At 53.8% G+C, this 19,788-nt stretch overlaps 1 protein-coding gene across 2 annotated transcripts in view; it reads right to left on the reverse strand.

Moving 5' to 3' along the window:
• Positions 1-238: 238 nt before the first annotated feature.
• The window catches only part of ADAMTS14 (ADAM metallopeptidase with thrombospondin type 1 motif 14), a 77,330-nt gene continuing 57,780 nt past the window's right edge, over positions 239-19,788 (reverse strand). For both annotated transcript variants that reach the window (XM_055325350.1, XM_055325349.1), the window contains exons 13-22: positions 17,994-18,127; positions 17,503-17,626; positions 16,704-16,784; positions 10,917-11,080; positions 9,341-9,509; positions 8,727-8,859; positions 6,739-6,946; positions 4,647-4,776; positions 4,409-4,519; positions 239-2,235 (exon numbers count right to left, since the gene is read on the reverse strand). In XM_055325350.1, the coding sequence (XP_055181325.1) occupies positions 1,742-2,235; positions 4,409-4,519; positions 4,647-4,776; positions 6,739-6,946; positions 8,727-8,859; positions 9,341-9,509; positions 10,917-11,080; positions 16,704-16,784; positions 17,503-17,626; positions 17,994-18,127 (1,748 nt within the window). In that variant the 3' untranslated portion in view covers positions 239-1,741. The remainder of the gene's footprint in view (positions 2,236-4,408; positions 4,520-4,646; positions 4,777-6,738; positions 6,947-8,726; positions 8,860-9,340; positions 9,510-10,916; positions 11,081-16,703; positions 16,785-17,502; positions 17,627-17,993; positions 18,128-19,788) is intronic.

The raw sequence follows: 19,788 nt of genomic DNA on the forward strand, positions 1-19,788 counted from the left end.
CTGTTCCTGCCTCTCCACACTGAGTTCCAGGGAGCCCCAGAATGAGTGAGGTCAAGGCAGAGAGGCTGAGGGTCTATGGCCCTGGGCCCCCCACCCACCCCCTACCCCCTCCATCATCTTGCCCAGCAGAGCACATGAGAAAGTTGCTTCAGTATCTTTTTCCTCTGAAACAGAGAGAACAAGAAAAAACACAACACAACATTTTGAGGTCCAACAAAACACCAAGGACAATGTTAATAAATACATGAAAGTATAAAGATCTGGATCTCCAAGGCACAAGAATTTATACCCCTAACACAGGCAGGCTGGGTCTCACAGGAATGATGCAGTGTGTGCCCCAGCATCCCGGGGTGGGGGGGGTGGCAGCAGGCAGAGAGGACATGTGAGGAGCCCCCTCCAGGGCCTCTATTCTCCAGGGGTTGCAGGCAGGGACCCACTGCTCTTAGTCCTCTTGCCTGGCTCAGAATAGCCCCCCTGCCCCAGGGAAGGAAGACTGGCAACCACCTCTGTCATCTGCTGAGGAGCCTGGGAGACCCTCTGCACGACTGGGAGTAAGGACCACTGGGAGAAATCCTGGGAGCCCAAGTGGCTTCCTGAGAACCAGAGGGTCTAGAGAAGTTACCTGCCTTTGGAAGTAACACGGAGGGCGGCTGAGGCGCCACAGCCCTGTGGGCCATGTCCTCTCAGGGTGGGGCAAAGGCTCACATTCTTGCCTGGGGCACTGGGCCCCGGGGGCGGGGGTGGGGACTCTGGTCCTCAGCCTGGGGACCTGACCATACCCCCTTGCCCTAGCACCACAAATGTCTGGCCCAGCCCAAGCCAGGTGGGAGAAGACCCTGGACCCCAGCAGGAGCACTCTTTGGCAGAGAGCAGTGACCAATGGGGCACAACCTGAGAACTCATGTTTCACTGTCCCACAAAGTCACCTTTCAGGTCAGCCTCCCCTCATGCCACAGCATGATGACCAAAGTTGACACTCCCTGTTCAGCCGGTAGTCTAGCACCAGTTGTGACCCCCCGGGATGATGAAGACACGCATTCCAGAGTGCCCAGAGCCCCCTTCTCTGGGGTGGGCTGGGTGAGGCTGGGGAGCACCAGAAGTAACATGAAATGCCATCTGCAAGGGCAGAGGTGGCCACCAACACTGAGCTGCATTCCACCTCTTGGCCTCAACTGGAGGGGCTGTGTGGTGCCCCTGCTGTGAAGAGCTGGGCCTGAGATGAGCTTGCCTCCCACCCACCCCAGTCCGGCAGCCAGAGCCTCGTGACCACGTGCACCCCAACCCTGAGAGCGCTCCTCCTGACCTCCCCTGGTCCCACTTGGCCTCTCTGAGCAGAGGGGCCAGATAGACAGGGTCTCCACAGCGGTCCCCACACGTTCTGGCAAAGGCAGGCAGCCGAAGAGGATCCAGTGTGGGGCCCCCCCAGTGTGGCCGTGAGGAGGAGGCGCTAGCTGGCCCTCAGTCCTGCCAGGAGATAGACAGGAGCCCCTGAGAGGTTCGATTGTGTCACCCTGGCTGCTGGCTGAGGTATCTCCGGTTAGGGCTTTCCCTGATCTTTTTCTTCCTCGCACTGCCCGCTTTGCGGGGTGAAGTGTCACAGCCCCAAACTAGAACACCAAGAAGGCAAATAATTTAAAAGGAAGTCTGTGTTTGCCCCTGCCCTGCTGTGTGTCCTCCGAGCTGGCGGTCTCTGAGGCAGCACACAGTGTAAACTTGACTGGCGGGATAGGCATGGTGGGGCTCATGTCACCAAGGAGGTGGCGGGGAGGCTGGTGCCTGGGTGTTTCAGGTCTTCCCTGAGCTCCCCTCCATCCTCGGAGACCGACGTAGGTGCCAGGGTCCAGCCCCAAGGCTGTCCCCGGGGGGTGCTGGGGGAAGTGCCCCACGATGCTCTAGGGCGCAGTTTCTGGGGAGTAAAGCGGTGCTGGGTCACTGGGGAGCTGGTGCCCAGAGGTCTTGGGAGTTGGGTGGGTTGGCCATGCTGATGGTCATCTGATCCCGTTGGCCCCACAGTGGGCTCCACAGTATCTGGAGGGGACCTAGGTCCCGGTAAAGGGCTCCCGGGGGTGGAGAAGGGTGGTGGTGAGGCCAGGCCAGGGGCCGGGCTGGTGTCAGGGCCCAGGGCCTTCTTGGTACAGGACTCACAGCACAGCCGGTGGTAGCCGGGGATGGAGCAGTAGCGATCGAGTACTTCCAACTGGCAGAAGATGGACCGGTCCCCCTCGCAGGGCTCCGCTGCACACACAGCACAAGGACCAGCATGGGGGGGATGCCTCTGCCTCCCACTCAGCCCAGCAACGGCAGGTCCTCTAGCTCCTGCCCTAGCTGGACTTGCTCTGAAGCTCTTCCCCAGAGGGCACCACAGGGCCGCCTAAACAGAGAGACTGGCCCGAGTAAGCAGAGGAAGAGGAACTAAGGCCCCTAGAGTAGTGGTTCTCAAAGTAGGGACCCCACACATGAAGCATCATCACCTGAAAGCCTGTTGGAAATGCCAATTCTTAGGCCCCATCCAGACCTACCGAATCAGAAGTTCTGGGGGTGGGGCTCAGCTCCAGGTTTTAACAAAACCTTCAAGGAGATTCCAATGCATGGAGAAATCTGAGAACCACGGCCCTATATCATTAGTCACCAGACCTGGCTGCAAAGTGGAATCGCCCAGGAGCTTTAACAGCAGGCCAGCGCCCACCTCCCACACCCAGGGAGACTGGACATTTGGTGTGGCCTGGGCACTGGGTGGTTTGGATCTGCAGCAAAGCTTGGAAACCCTACTCTCGATGAAGTGGGAACCCTCGCCCCCTCCCGATCAACCCAAAGGAACTGATCCACTCAGGCCAGGGCCAGGCAGGTGCCTGGTAACCCACACCTGTGACCAGCAGATGAACCATGTCAACAACATTTGGAACAGCTCCACCAATAAAGCTGGAATCTAGCAGATCTGGGTTCCAACTGAGGTGCTCCACTTAAAAAGTGTGAGCCCTTGGGCACATCACTTAAACTCTCCAACCCTCAGTTTCTTTTCCTATAAAATGGAGATAATGCTGGACATTTAGCAGTGAATAATAACATTATGATTATAAATACCATTTATAAAGTTCCTGGCATACAGGGGTGCCCTCTATACGAGTTTCATTTGTTTTGGTTCAAATATCACCTAAAAATGTTCTTGTGTTTCTGTGACAATTCCAGATAGATCTCTCCAGACAACGTAAAGGCAGGAACTTTGCTTTCTATTAATTTTTGCTGGGGAAGGGGTTGGGGTGGGGGGCTGGTGGGATGGAATGGGGGTTGGGTGCTTACGTGCTGGTTTAGGGGAACAGGAGAGAGATTAGGGGGAAAAATTGGATAGCCAGTGGCCTCTAGATGGCACCAGAATTCCAGGACCGGAATCCCGAGCCCATCTTCTGCTTAGGGCAGAAAAGGGAAGGAAACCTGGCACTCGTGCAGCCGGCAGAGGGGCAGAGTGCAGCAAGGCTAGAGCCAAAAGATACTCTGAGGACATCTAGTGAGACCCCTTTCTTACAGATGAGGTCACTAAGCTCAGAGAAGTTTAAGGATTTGCACAGGGTCACACAGCTAGTTAGTCCTCCACTAAAAGTTAGGGTCATGATTTTTCTACTCCTCATGTCAGACACTGGTCCTTGAGAAGGTGAGGAAGGAAAAGAGAGAAGGAATCTAGAAAGGAAGCACAGAACACAGGGCCAGGTTCATAGCAGGTGCTCAGTCAATATTAATGGACAGATTGGTGGATGGATCGAAGGGTAGATGGATATGGATGGATGGATGGATGGATGGATGGATGGATAGGTAGGTAGGTGGATAGACAGATGAATGGAAAGGTGGGAGGATGGACCAATGCACTCTTGATCATGAGGCAGAGAGAAAGTACTACTACTATTTTTGTTGTTAGCCGACAGCTAGGCAGGAGTGCGTGCATTATCTTATTTAATTCTCTCCACAGCCCTATGAAGACAGCTTAGATCTGTAACTGCTTATCCCCAAATCTTGAAATCAGAAGTGATTCGTAATTCAGAACTTTCGAAGTGAGAAAAGTAATATTCATGTTACAGAACACCCCTATGGGGAGTGGGACGTCCCCCTGTAACTGCGGCAATGTTTCAATAGCAAAATAACTGATCTCCTGGTAAGGCCAGTTCTGCTGCCAAATGAGTCTGCACCAAATTTAGGGAAACACTTGCAGCTTTCAACATTCTGGAAGTGCAGATAAGGGCCTGTGGACCAGCGTGGGCAGCACCCCCAGCTCACAGCTGAGGAATCTGAGGCTCCAGGAGGCTAAGATCATGTGGACAGAGACTGGAAGCTGGGGCTGCTCCACCACATGGCCCATGCTTGTGACATGGTGACCACGGGAAGGTCTGGGGCGGGGGGAGGGTTCCAGAGATACACTTACTTGATGATATCTTGTTAATGGGATGTAAGGGCCCTGACTGTGGCACCCACTGTCCTTTTGGGGTCACAAGTTCTCGAATGTCAGCACTCACTCTGGAGTTCTGGAGATTTCCTGTGAGCGGAGAGAAGCAGCTCTAGCATTTGGCATTTTGTGGGGGGAAAGAATGCAAGCCGGGCTGGGTTCAGGGCTCGGACAGAGGAGCTGGGCCTTGCCCCCCCCCCCATCCTATCCAGCTTACCTGCACAGGCCGGCAGGCTGCAGACCTGAACGGTGTCTGGCCTGTCCCCCTCACACTGCCCGAGACTGTTGGCATTGGTCCGGCACACCACCTGCCGTTGCTGGATGCCCTCCCCGCAGGTAGCAGAGCACTGTGGGCCGGACCACCGTGGCCGGGGAAGGAAAGGGGGAGAGACAAGAGGAAGGGGGCAGTGAGCTCCAGAGGCCAACCAATGCCCAGGACAGCATCAGAGGGCGGCGCTGAGTGTCTCCTTGACCAGAGGGACGCGCAAAGACTGCTCTAAGTGCCTCACCAGGACAGAACATCGATGGTCGGTACTCCTGTACCGGGTGCTGAACAGCACCACCCTCAGCTCAGAGCCCCCTGACCCCTTTTGTCACCTAAACAGTTAATCCTGGCTCAGGAGGGGACCGTAGGGACCCCACTCCAGCACCTCTACCTGTGCCCACCCTCTGGTCTGCGCCCAGGGCCTTAAATATCCTGTGGATCATTCTGGCAACTCCCTTGTTGTGATCCACCAGCCTGAGGGGCCTGGGGCAAGTCCACTCATTTGACGTTACCTTAGCAGTGGGATGCAGGGACCGGGATTGTGACACCTGCTAAACTGAGAGAGCTGGGTGACAGGGACACTGCGGACCCCCTCTACCTCTGACATTCAATGACTCTGTGACTCAATGTACCCAAACTCAGCTGGAAGAGGCAGGTTCAAAAGTGTCTTCCTTCCGGAAAGGAAAAGGCGTTGGGAGCAAAGGGGCTCAAAAGACAAATAACGCCTTTACATTAGGGACAAGAAAATAAAATTTGCATAAGTTGTACGGGGATTTTTAGTTATTTTAAAAATACTCTTTATTATGTAATATTTCTAGCATACGGAAACATATGAGGAAGTTGGGCACGACAGCCTGTTCAAATACCACCCGCAGCTTTCATCAATCAGCATTCTGGCACATGTTCAAATACCGTGCCGTGCCTTTTCAAACTTTAAGTGCATGGTCTCCCGTTGGAAGTGATTTTTCTTCATACGCCCGTGCTTTTTCTCACCTGTTTTTCTGAGGTTTATCTATCTTGGTTAAGTACAGTTCAAGCTTACTTATTTTTCTCAATCTCTGCTATTTTGTTGTATGAATGGACCTTGATTTGTTTGGTCCAGTCTCCTGCGGATGGGCATTTAGGACATTGCCTGAAATTCTGCTATATTGATGAGCGTTGTCGTGCTTATCTTTGTGACCAAATGAGATTCTGAAAATTATGGTAAAACATATATATCATAACACCATTATAACCATTTTTAAAGTGTGTGCAGTTCAGTGGCATTAAGCACCACCCTCACCACCTCCAGGTCCAGCACTTTTTTCTTCTCTCTAAACTGAAACCCTGTCCCCATCAAACACTAAGTCCCTCACCCCCCGCCCCCAGCCCCAGGCACCCACCCTCCTATTCTGGGTCTCTAGGAACGGGACTAGTCTAGGTAAGTGGAATCATAGAGTGTGCGTCATTTTGTGTCTGGCTTGTTTCACTTAGCGGGACGCCTTCAAGAAGCCCTCCCGGATACGTTACCCCCATATACTTTTGCACGGCTCCATCTGCAACCTGTAAACGCTTTTGTAATTGGTTTGCTTATCTCTGCTGTCTCTCTTAGTGGACTGTAAGCTACACGAGGACAAGAATCGAGTCTATCTAGTCGATGATGGATTCCAGGATTCCCAATACAGTACGCCTGGCATGTAGTTGGCACTCAGTAAATATTTCTCAAATGCAAGAAAGTGCTTCAGTTTGCTCACTCATGTCACGAGGATATTAGCCCATGCCTCCCAGGTGTGACCCAGTTCTAGGTCGAAGCAAACGGTGAAAGAATACAAAGGCCTGGCCCAGAAACGTGGCCCAGCATACATAGGAACCACTGGACTGAGTTTTGAGAAAAATCAGGTTGGACCAGATCCAATGTGGGGAGAGAAATTCAGTCAGAGACTCTCTACCTGCTGGGAGCACCACACCTCTTAGCCCCCCCCCCCACCCAGATCCACCTTTTCCCCGACTCCCCAGAGAAGGTGCCCAATGGCCCAGCTCCTCCCCCGCTCCAAGAACAACTCACCTGGGACCAGGCGCCCGTGCGCCACTGGGCTGGACAGGGCACGCGGAGGCAGGGCCGCCGGGCCTCGGGCCGGTCCCCAGGGCAGGCCTTGGCCGGCATGGCCTTGTGGGTACCATTGGAAAGGGGTAGCAGGCACTGCACCCCCCGGGTCTGCACCCCCAGCTTCCCACAGCTCCGGCTACAGGCACCCCACTCTTCTGTCACCCACCTGGAGACAGACAAGGCAAAAGGTGGAGGGGAGGGGGGACTAGAGGGACACTTCCTCCCAGGGTCACTCCCTGCACCCCCAACCCCCTAACCTCACCACCCTGAATTGCTGCGGGCAGGAGTGGGTTTGAGCTTCAAAGTGCCAAGACCACATGGTCCTGGCTCTCCAGCTGCCAGGGTGTGCGGCCTTAGGGAGGTTGCTTACGTCCTCCTCCGTTTCCTCATCTGGAAAATGGGTATAAGGCATCTTTCTATCTGGCACCCTGTAACCCCTTTGATCCAGTGACCCCATCTTTCATCAGGATTCCTTCAACACCTTGTAAATAGATAAGTGTCTCCCCTGGGCAGGTGCTATTGCAGGTGCTGAGCTACAGCAGTATGCAAGACAGACGAGAGTCACAGCTTGTGGAGTTGAAGCCCCTCCCCTGCGACTCTTGGGACAATTAGACTTGTGGACTTACAGCACTTGGCAGAGTGCACGCCCGCAGTAGATGTGTATTATTATTGGGGTACTGTTATTATAATACAGTTGCTATTATTTTTTTCCTTATTTTTTAAAAATTTTATTTAAATTCAATTTGCCAACATATAGTAAAACACCCAGGGCTCATCTCATCGTGTGCCCTACTTAATTGCAGGAAATAGGATTATGACCATCAGCACCTACAGGGTTTGGGTGCTGACCTGCTAAGCTGGCAAGCTCCAAGCCACAGAACAACTCCCAAGAGCACCAGAGGCAGACACTGCTGGCTGAGTTAGACAAAGACCAGAAGGCTCTCACAGTGGGGCAGGAGGGCCCCCCATCCCCACTCCCTTCTTCCCCAAGATATCTTTTAGTGAATGAGGGCTCTTTCAGCCAACTCCTTCCTTTAAAAGACAACAACAAAAAGTCCCCAAGCATCACTTGGCATTTCACAGACGAGAAGCCAGGATGACAGCAGAGTGGGCGCCGCATGCGCTGCGACCACAGATAGTGGTGGGCAAAGCGGCCTGCAGACAGTGGGAATGGGAAGCACAGAGGGCTGAGTGGCGGGGCTATCCTGGCTGGGGGCCGGGCACAGGGGGGCCGGGCACAGGGAGGACACCGTGGGCTCTGTGCTGGTCACCAGCTCCTGCCCCGGCCCCGAGGCTCCCCCTGCCTGAGGAAGCAGAGCTGCTCTGGGCCAGCAAGGCCAAGTTGGGCTGCTTGGACCCTGATGAGGCAGGAAAATGGACACGGCCTCTGCATGTGGGCCGAGGAGGTGCTGGGCCATCTCTGTGACACGCGGAAGGCCAGACCTTGAATCCCCGACAAGTCACAGCTCTTCTTCTCCCCAAAGCGCCCTCCAAATCACCCCAGGAACGTGACCTTGTGCTCCAATGAGCCTGTCTCCCAGGCCAGGGAACCCAGTCAGGGCCTAGGCTACAGCTGGTGGCTGGTGTCAGCACCCTGGAGCCCAGAAGCACCAAATCAAGTTCACCTCACAGTCCCCTTGGATCACTGAGGGAAAGCCATGTCCCCATTGTGGGCCTCAGTTTCCCCACTGTAAAAGAATGCTGGAAGGGGCAGAACAAAGGAAGCATCGGCTTCTTCTGGGAGTGGAAGTTAACCTAGAAACCCCATAGGGGACAGATGGGCAAGGAGGGCAGCGCTGGCCCAGGGCAGAGTCTGGTGTGCGGGCCGTGTGCCTCTAGCCCTGAGGGCCAGAGGAAGCAGGCCCAGCAGCATCTCCTCCCGACTAAGGGTCAGCAATGCCCCTGGGAACAGGTCAGGCTCCTAGTCCCTCCCCTGGGGCACTCACGCGGGCTGGGCACAGGGGTGCTGGTTGCAGCGCCGGCGGATGGGCTTGGGCCTCCTCCTGTGGTCGCACAGGTGCCGCTGGACCATGTGGTGGTCTCGCCGGCGCCGACAGCCATATTTGGTAAACTGGATCCCTGTGGGGAGGGCAGGCTGAGTTGGGCCGGGTCCCGCCAGGCCCCTACTGCTCTGCTGGGGCCTCCCGGGCTGGCAAACTCTGGAGAGGCTGGGGGGACAATCCTACCTCCGTCTGTGACTTTGCACCCTCCTGCCCTGGTCACTTTCTGAAGCCTTCCTTGATCTGCCCATTTCCTGTGTCCCTAGTGTAGTGCAGGGTGCGAGAGGAGGGGACCCAGCTCTGGACAGCCACCTTTCTGCATAGCTGGGGAGCCCTTACAGGGCACAGGCCCTGCCCCAGTGCTGCTAGCACTCTCAGCCCCTTTCCCAAGGCCCTGCCCAGACAGGCTGTCACACCAAGAGATCTTTAAGGAGAAAGTGGGGCACAAGTTAGGGACACATCAAGCGGAGGCGATAGTGCCCTCCCCACCACTTCTGTTCCTCCCCTGAAAAGCCTGGGCTGCCCCCACGAGGCTGCCAGATGGTTGGACAGGTCATTACCTCCTCCGCAGGCCTTGGTGCAGGGGGCCCAGCTCTTGAGCGCCCATTCGTATGTGTCCGTCTCCTCCAGAAGCACATTGTTGCTCCCGATAAGGGGCAGCAGGTCCTCGTGGATGATGTACTTGTAGGCCAGGCTGCTGCGGGGACCACCCTCAGCTGGGGGGAGCACCTGAGGGGAGGCAGAGCAACTGGCACAGGCCTGGAGAGCAAGGAGGCAAGCCCAGCATGCGGGGTGGTGGGCAGGGAGGTGGAGTCAAAGGGAAGGATGTGGGGTCAGCAGTGAGTATGGCCTGGGAGACCATTCACACCAGCAAGCCATGTGGCAAGCGTGGGACAGCCAGCCCGAGGACGGCCTGTGTGCTCGCGGATAATCTTCCCTCCCACAGACCTAAGTTCTAGTGAGGGCAGGAACCATGTCTGTTGGTCTGTCATCCTCACCAGGGCAACCACACTACCTGCCTCCAGAAGATGGAGGTAGACGGTCTATAAGCTAGACTCTTATCAGATACATGGTGGCAAATAGTTTCTCTCATCCTGTTCAGCTTGTCTTCTCACTGTCATCATCGTACCTTCCGATGCACAAGAGTTCTCAGTTTCCGGGAAGACCCATTTACCTATTGTTCTTTTGTTGCTCATGCTTTGGGTATCGCAACTAAGATCCAAGGCTGTACAATTGATCCTGCTATTTTCTCTACGACATCTATGGTTTTAGCTCTTGTACTTAGGCTTTTGATCTAGTTTGAGCTCTTTTTTGGATATGGTGTGAGGTAGGGGCTCAATTTCATTCTTTTACATGTGGATAATCCAGTTGCCCCAGCACTGTTAGTTAACGAGATTATTTTTGCCCACTGAGTGGTCTTGGCACCCTTGTTGAAAATCATTGGCTATAGGAGTATGGGTGGTCATTACATACAAGGTGAATGCATATATATGTAGATTGAATTCATATGCTGACACCAAGAGGTTTCAGATCCTGCCCTCTAGGACCTCCCCAGCTAGTGAGGGTAGCACCAGGAACAAAGCCTGTCCACGGTCTCCCTGCCACCAGCCAGTGTCAAGGGCACTGCAGACAAAGCTCCTCCTGGTCTGATCTCCTGTATTAACAGTCCCTCCTCCATAAGCCCTGGTCTATGGTCTAGGAAGAGGGGGTGTGGGCAGAGGCAGACCCCAGCAAGGACAATGAGGCTGGCAGCATGAGACAGCACCCCTCCTCTACCAAGGTCACTTGTTGGCAATGCCATAACACAAACGGACACTGGATGATGCCAGGATGACAGAGGGAACCAACCCAGGTGCCTCCTGCTCATTTCTAGGCCCTATTTCTGATGCTGCATTAAGGAGATACCCTCTAACAGCAAGACAATCATTTCTCTCTCCCTCATTTGCCACCCTGCCTGCCTTTACACACAAAAGGCACTTCGGCCTTGGCCTTGCCCAGGCTCCTGAAGACATTGCAATAGGAGGACCTCCGCCAGGCCTGTGCTGGCTCAACAGTGAAGACAGTGAACTGGGAGAGGGGACTGGGCTGGGGCAGCAGGGGAGTGGACGGGGGCCATCATGCAAGGTGGGGGCTCACCAGGACAGCAATGGCTTCAGGCAGGGGCCCGCTGGTCTTGAGGCATTCCTTGGCATCCTCCACCACGTATTCCCACTCCAGGCCCATTGCAGTAAAGGTCCGGCTCATTGCTTCCTTGCCCTTGGGGTTGAGGATGAAGCTGCCTGTGACCTGGTTCTTCACCGCTGGCCATGGGGAGAGGGTCACACAGATTTCTATTCCCCTTCACAGGAGCACTAGGGGCTTCCAGACTTTCCTAGTGGACCCCTCAGGGCTCCCTATGACCTGTCACTCCTTTCCTCCAGAGCCTTCCACACTCAGATGAGTCACCACGCTGGCTGAACTCAGCATCCCTGCCTCTGGACCCTGGCGCAACCCATTCCTCCCACCTTGTCTTCCCTTCCTCCTGCCTGCCTAATCTTCACTCATACGTAAGGCTCAGTACAATTCTCCCCTCCTCCAGGAAGCCTTCTTTGAGAGCCCAGTCCTCAGGGATTTGTACTCCCTAAAACTTCTATAGCAGAGAGCTAAGGCTAAGAGTAGAGGCTCTAGAGTCAGACTGATCTGGGGAAGTTACTTAGCTTCCCTGTGTTGCCTCAGTTTCACCATCCATAAAATGGGAATCATGATTATCCCTAGCTCACAGGGCTGCTGCCCCATGAGGCTAACCACAGTACTCCACCCCCACTACCCACCATGGGGCTCCTGGGACAAAAAGGAGTTCAAACGTGTAAAGAACGAGGCAGAGTGCATGGTATGCAGCTGGCAATCAATAAACGGTAGGAACACACTATTACTGTCATGAGAACAGTCCCTGACATTTAGCATTGTTGCCATCATAGATGTCCTGTCTCCCTACCACCCGCAGCCTGTCAGGGTATCTCCTCCATCCTGGTGTCCTTGGGGCCTGACACAGAGTGAGCATTTAAAAAATATCTGTGACTGCCTACCCCTTAGAGTCCCAGTCAGTGATTAACTCGCAGCTTGATATTGAAAGGTGCCCAGTGGCAGGTGGGTAGGAGGTGTGCAGGTGCAGACAGCCTGGCCTTGGCCACCCTGGAAGCAGCAGGTTGGGGAAGGACTACAGCCTGGGACCCAAGCCCCTCAGCCACGTAGAAGAGCAAACGCCCCCAAGCCTGCCGGTGTCCCCACCTACTGAGGATGAAAACCATTCTGCATAATTATGATACCACGAGAGCCAACTAACCACGCTCTGGTCACTCTGCTACCTGCCTCAGTGGCATCCTCACACACATCCTGAGGTTGGTGCTACTATTAGCCCAGATGGAAAGTCAGAAGCCCATGAGGGGCAAGGGTTTGTCCTCGACACACAGAGCACTGGTGACCCAGCTGAGGACCAGTCTTCCTGCTGAGTGAGAGGAGGACAGATCCCCTTTCACCTGTCATTGTCTGATCTCTCTCAGCTCCCAGAATCCCCAGACCTAGACCCAGAGCTGGGCAGCTCCTCAGGCCAGGCCTGGTCTCAAATCTTCCCGCCACCCTGTGTGCTCCCACACCTCACAGCAACTGCCGTGCCCACCCCTGGCTGTACACCCCTCCTTCCAGGGGCAGTGGGCTGGACTCAGCATGGGCTTGACCACCCGGGTGCACCTGTGAGTCCTGGCCCGACCGCTGGCCCACTGTGTACCCCGAGCAACTACAGACATCCCTCGTTTCGCTTTATTGTGCTTTGCAGATACTGCACTTTTTGCAAACGGAGAATCTGTGGCAACCTTGCATCAAGCAAGTCTATTGGAGCCATTTTTCCAACAGCTTTTGCCCACTTCATGTCTCTGAGTCCCATTTTGATAATTCTTGCAATATTTCAAACCTTTTCATTAGGATACTTGTTACAGTGATCTGCGGTCAGTGATACTTGATGTTAGTATTGGTAATTGTTTGGGGCGCCATGAACGCTGCCCACATAGCACAGTGAACGTCACGGATAAATATCGTGTATGTACCGACTGCTCCACTGACAGGCTATTCCCCTGTCTCTATCCCTGTCTGCTCATTCCCTGAAACACAAATCGAAATCAGGTCAATCAATAACCCTACGATGGCCACTAAGCGTTCAAGTGAAAGGAAGAGTCACCGTCTCTCCCTTTAAATCAAAACCTTCGGGATCCCTGGGTGGCGCAGCGGTTTAGCGCCTGCCTTTGGCCCAGGGCGCGATCCTGGAGGCCCAGGATCGAATCCCACGTCGGGCTCCCGGTGCATGGAGCCTGCTTCTCCCTCTGCCTATGTCTCTGCCTCTCTCTCTCTCTCTCTCTCTCTCTCTCTCTCTCTCTCTGTGTGCCTATCATAAATAAATAAAAATTTAAAAAAAAATCAAAACCTTCGTATGATTAAGCTTAGCACAAAAGGCATGTCGAAAACGGAGATGGGTCAAAAGCCAGGCGTGTTATGCTGAACAGTCAGCCAAGTTGTGAAGGGAAAGGGAACATTCTTGAAGGAAACTGAAGATGCAACTCCAGTGAACACAGGAATGATAAGAAAGCGAAGCAGCCTCATTGCTGATAGGGGTCAAGTGGTCTGAAGGGAAGATGAAACCAGCCATGTCATTCCCTTAACCCAAAGCCTAACCCGGAACAAGGCCCTAACGTTCTTCTGTTCTGTAAAGGCTGAGAGAGGAGAGGAAGCTGCAGAAAAGTCAGAAGCTAGGGAGGATGGTTCTTGAGGTTTAAGAAGCCCTCTCCATAACATGTGCCGGGGGAGGCAGCAGGTTCTGACATAAAAGCTGCAGCAAGTTAACCAGAATATTCAGCTGAGATTAGTCATGAAGGTGGCTGCACTAAACAACAGATTTTCAATGTGGATGAGACCATCTCCTTTTCAAAGATGCCATTTAGGCCTTCACGGCTGGAGAGGTGCCTCCGTGGATCATCACCAGGGTGACAAGAGGTAATGGATGAAAAACACCAGCTCCAGGCCCAGCGCAGGGGTGACAGCAGCAACAGGATTCTCTTCCCTTCCTTTCAAAGGATCCACATCCCCAGATTCCAGGGCCCTGGCCTTCACTGCCAACACTGCCACCTGTCCTGGACTTCTCCAGAGAGCAAGTACCATGATAGGCATGTGTGCGCACACACGCACACGCACACACACTCTCACCCATTTTTACCAGGGTCCCACCCTCTCCCTCACACATGCGTAATCACATGATGTGAGCCAACATCAGGCCGCAGTCCCAGTTCCCTCCCTGCCCAGCCCCTGAGAAGCTCCAGCCCCCCAGGGAGCTCACCCAGTACACACACAGGCAAGAGTGCCTGCTGCACTGAAGCTGCCCTGGATTCTGGGAGCCTCTGCCCCGGCCCCCATGGAAGCCCTTGTGCAGAGGATGGAGGAGCTAGACTTCTACAGGCAGCGAATAGGGGCTGGGTAGGGGCCAAGTAGGGGACCAGGTAAGGGGCAGGGTAGAGGGCAGGTAGGGGCCGGGAAGGGGTGGAAGGAGCTGGCCCAGGAGGCCCAAGGGGAAGGGCAGAGCAGATGGAGTGTCTGCAAGTTCCACCCTCCTCTTGGAGTAAATGACCCTTCTCTCCTCACCCTTCCCCTCTCCTAGCCCCTGTTCCATCCAGCAAAATACCCAGAGCCACACAGGCAGGGCAGAGAGTTTGCCAAGCCCTCCAAACTCACACTCCCTGTGCAGAGCTGTGTGGGCAGCAAGGGCATGGGGCTGGGAGACAGGAGACCCCGGCCCAGACTGGCTCACCGTATGGGTGAATCAGGGGACACAGAAGGCCCATGAGCCACTGTGGGCCTGTTTCCCCTTGTGCCTCTTGCCTATTTGCCTGTCAGGTGCCTTCCAGAGGAGGTTAGGTATCTATTACAGTTGTGACAACGTCGATGTATTCCCCAGAGGGTGCGACCTCTCCCAGACACTTTAAAATATTTTCTATTATTTTGGTGATGACCTAAAAATATAAATATTAGCATTTTTGTAATATATGAGCCTGCCCAGAGAGGTTATGTTTTGTGTTCGTGTTTATGAAGCACTGGTGATAAGCAGTGTGACCCAGTGGGCATTAACAGGTAAGAGGGGCCTCTGGAACATGCTAAGGCCCAGTGACATCAAGGCACACATGCCCCCTGTAAGGGGTCTGAACATAGACAAGTGTGGGAGAACCCAGATACTACCCAATGTCAGGGCGGCAGCCTTCTCCCTGCTTGCCCCCTGGGTCCATCCTTATGTGTTTTGAATTGAAATATAATTCACATACCACACAGTCCGCCCTTTAAAGTGTCTAAGTCAGTGACTACTGGACCACTATCCAATTCCAAGACACTTTATCACCCCCATTTGCAGACATTGCCATCCCCCTCCCATCAGCCCCTGAGCACCACTCATCTGCTCTCCTGTCTCCCTGGATTTGTCTGTTCTGGACACATTCATTTTTTAACCACCAACTTAGTTTCAGCACAAACAGAACACAGCAAACAAAGGAACACAAGACTCTGTCCCAATACATTTACGTTCTCAATTTGAATTGTGTCGATTTGTTGGGCGGGGGTGCTACTTTTTCATCTCTCTTGGTTTTATAGCTGTAGAACTATGATAAGGCGTGGCCTAATGATTGTGTTTAAGTGCCATTATGTTAAGGATAGTTTAAGGGTCCGTGTGGCAGACTGCAAAAACGGCTACAAATTCCTCCTCTTCCCATGTGCACGCCTGTGCTCCGACTGTACCACACTTCCCACCAAGAGATCTTCTGTTTCTACCCCTTGAGTCTGGGCTTGGCCTTGACACTGGCTTGGGCCAACGGGATATCACAAAGCATGATGCAAGCAGGGACCTGGCAACTGTGTGCACATGGGGGCTTGCCTGCCCTTGCCCACCCTCAGGACCGTGTGACAGGCTCCATGGGAATAATCCCAGGCTAGCCTGCTGGGGACGTGGCTCTGTCCCCTCTGCCCCCGTCACCCCAGCTGACAGCCAGTACCTATCAGGATCTACAGACCCACCAAATGCTGCCGTGGCATGAGTGAGTCCAGGCAGAGGAGCAGAAGCTGCACACACTGCACCCAGTCCAACCTGACAGCCCACAGGACCATGAGCCAACAGAAACTCTTGTTGTTCGAAACCAGAGTTTGGGGATGATGTGTTATAGAGCAAAAGGAGACTGATACATTCTATAAAAATGGTTTTTCTTTAAAAGATGAGCACAAGTAGCACCTGGGTGGCTCAGTGGTTGAGCATCTGCCTTTGGCTCAGGTTGCAATCCTGGGTCTTGGGATTGAGTCCCTCATCAGACTCCCTCCAGAAAGCCTGCTTCTCCCTCTGCCTGTGTCTCTGCCTCTCCCTGTGTGTCTCTCATGAATAAATAAATGAAATCTTTAAAAGAAAAAAACTGTGCACAATTAATCAACAGTGGCTTCCCCTCAGGAAAGAAACTGCACCTCCGAGGGCAGAGGTGGGGCGGGGGGATCTCCACTGGATCCCCTTTCACATCTGAAATTTGAACCCTGGAATGGGTTTCTCTTCAACATAAGTAAAACACAAAGAAACACAAAAATTTCAAAATTATTTTGAAATCTCCCCTGCATGAGGATCCTCCTCCTCTGCTCTCCTGCTCCCCCACCCCTGAGGGCAAGCCCTCTCCTGCTCCCCCACACCTGAGGGCAGGCCCTCTCCTGCTCCCCACACCTGAGGGAAGGCCCTTTCCTGCTCCCAATACCTGAGGGCAAGCTCTCTCCTGCTCCCCCACACCTGAGGGCAGGCCCTCTCCTGCTCCCTCACACCTGAGGGCAAGCCCTCTCCTGCTCTCCCACACCTGAGGGAGCCCCCTCTCCTGGCTCCCCGACACTCACCAATGCGGTGTGGAACCTTCTCCAGCTCCTCGATCTGGATGTGCCTGGCACCAGCTGGGATCTGTACCAGTTTGAGAGCTCCTGCGGCACAGGAAGATGGGCGAGCACCCTGAGCTGTGGCCCTGCTGCCCACCTCTGCCCCTCACATACCCAAGAACCTGTTTCCTCATCTGTAAAATAGGAATGGGCCCTTGTCCACAAGGTGCTGAGAGGGTCAAACGAAATGCATCGCTCAATGCTCCCTCGAATCTAAGGGCCGCCTTGTGCGGGTTTGTGGGAAAGCCCACATGGGCACTACTTACCTCTTTTACCCCACTCTCTTGAGCCTCCTTTTCTCTCCTTTTGTCCCCTCCCCCTTTCCTCTCAGGCCTTAAGGGATGTAGATGAAGGTCTGGCATGGCTCCTCTGGGCCCTCTCACCCTCCCTATCCCAAGCCTGGAAACAACCTCTCTCAAAGCCTGGCCCCCGTAGAGAGGCAGGCAAAGCTGTGACACTCCCAAAGGGGAAATGGACCTAATTCATCCTAGGGTATAAAGGACGAGTATCAGCCAAGTGTGGCCAGATTGAAGGAGGGGAAGGAATTCAAGGAACTAAGGTACCAGGAGTTCAAAGCAGGAGGCACCACAAGGTTCCCAAAACAATGGAGAAACAGAAGAGAAAAAAATGTTCCAGTCCAGAGGCAAGCTCCAGGTGCCTCCCGCCCCGAACTGTGGCCCAGCAGAGGAAGAAGGGTCCAGCCTGAGAGACTCAGGCTCAAGGGAACCTGGCTAGGCCGGAACTCCAGCCCCAACCTGCTCACCTGCCTGCTTGGAGGCCTTGCCCAGTGTCCCCTTCACAGTCCTGCAGTGAGAGTTGTCCCCTCCACAGACCCCGCACTTGTCATCTGCCTTCATGGATCCCACCTCCTTGTCACAGCCGACGGGCTGAGGCAGAGGTAGGGTCAGCAGGAGAAGGCTCCCATGCCCCCCACTACCACCCCCAGGTTGGCAGCCCCTGGCTCCCTCCCCAGGCCCCACTCATTGACCATGGACCAAGAGGCATTCCTGGACAGGTCTCTGTCACAAACTCGCCATGTGACATGGATGGATCTTAAACCTGGCCTCTCCTCTTCCCTTAAATGGGGCTGGGTGATGACCCACTTCTAGAATCCCGGGCTTATGCTGAGGACCAAGGGTCTTGTGGGTGGGGAAGGTGAGGAGACGCCTGTCTCCCTAGGGAGCAGAAAAAGGGGCAGGCAGTGCAGCACTCAGGTGTCCCCGGGGAAGGCAGAGGCGGACAGCCCAGACCTACCACACACTCGCCACGGGCACAGACGCTATATGGGTCCCGGTAGCTGCAGCGTGTCCCATCGTGGACCACCTGATTCATGAAGACCACATCCCCGGTGTCCTCCGATTGGCAGATCAGCTCACACTTCTGGGCATCTGTGGAGAAAGGGACCATGCTGAATTCCCAGCACTGAGGAGAAAAGGGGCTGGCCCAGGACAGCAGCGCTGGGCCCAAGCAGGAAGCTCCTGGACCAGCTCTGGACTGGGTGGGGAGCTCTGGAGGGGGATGGTGCTTAAAATCCCTGCTGTGTCACTTATTAGCCCCTTGACCCTGGGCAAATCATCCAACCTCTCTGAGCTTCAGTTCTTTATTTATTATCCTTGATCAGTAAAATGCCACAGCAGGATCTTAAAGAAAAGCAAGTGAGGGGCACCTGGGTGGCTCAGTATTGAGCGTCTGCCTTTGGCTCAGGTCGTGATCCTGGGGCCCTGAGATCGAGTCTCGTATAGGGCTCCCTGCATGCTTCTCCCTCTGCCTATGTCTCTGCCTCTCTCTCTGTGTCTCCCATGAATAAATAAACAGAATCTTTAAAAAAAAAAAAAAGAAAAAGAAAATTGAGTGATAATACTAATAGCAATAATAATAAGCCAACACTTAGTGAATGCTTACTTTGTACCAGATACTTCCAAAACCTTTACATACTTTTTTCCCCCTCTTTTTTTTAGAAGTAGGCTCTAGGCCTAACGTGGGGCTTAAACCCACGATTCTGAGATCAAGAGTCACCTACTCTACCGACTGGGCCTGCCAGGTGCCCCTACACACTGTTGATGTAAAACTTCAAATGTTTTTTTGTGAATTAGCTCATTTAAATTTTGCAATACCCCAAGGAAGTAAGTTCTAGCATTATGGAGGAGGAGACCAAGGACCAGAGAGGTTAAGAAATTTGCTCAAGGCCACAGAGCCACACACTAAGTAGAAGAACCAGGATTCTGAGCCAGGCAGTCTGGCTTGAGTCTCACGCTGACCTCTCCATATGCTTCACCGGCCACATGAATGATGGTGTACCTTAACATGTTCATAAACTTTAGATGGCTGTGTGAAAGGAAGGCAGGACAGTGGTCTGGGTTTGCAAAATGAAGCTGCAGTGAGAAAGGAAAGGAGATCTTTTCTAGTTCTAACAATAAATTATTCTGTTCCCTATCTGGGCTATTGATGTCCTGAAAAGAAAGTCCCAGAGAACATAAGACACTTGCTGTATTTCTTAGGAAAAAAAGGGAAGCTGGAGCTTAGCTAACTTTCTGGACTTTGTCTAAAAGTCCTGGGAAAATCCAAAGACCAGTTGCCCCATGGGCCTGGAAGCTTCCACCCACCCACCCAATCCCCTTACACTGGCTTGTTTGGACTTGAATGGATCTGCAAAGCTTTCAAAGCCAGCCACCCCCTCAGCCAAAATTTCTATGAAACGATCTGGTTCCCGCTCCTGGTCCCCGGGCCCCCCAGGATACATCTTGCCTCAGTGCTCAGGGCTCAAGTCCAGAGCCATAGCATCTAATACCACTTTGGATTTCACGCACAGGAGCCCGATTCCTGGTGGGACCTGGGCCAAGGGGAGAGGGATAGGGGACTCTAACCCTCTGAAAGACACGTAGGACACTGACCAGTATACTCCAGGCAGGGAGCTTTCTAGGCAACCATGGATGCCAGCCCATAGTGGCAAGGGAGTGGCCAACCCCCAGGGTGGGAGGAATTCAAACCAGAAGGAAGGCACTCTCTGTCGTCATGTTCCGGAGAAGTATGTGCACTGGTGGGCAATTCA

The sequence above is a fragment of the Nyctereutes procyonoides genome, unplaced genomic scaffold (assembly GCF_905146905.1).
Source record: "Nyctereutes procyonoides isolate TBG_1078 unplaced genomic scaffold, NYPRO_anot_genome, whole genome shotgun sequence".
NCBI classification, from domain to species: domain Eukaryota; kingdom Metazoa; phylum Chordata; class Mammalia; order Carnivora; family Canidae; genus Nyctereutes; species Nyctereutes procyonoides.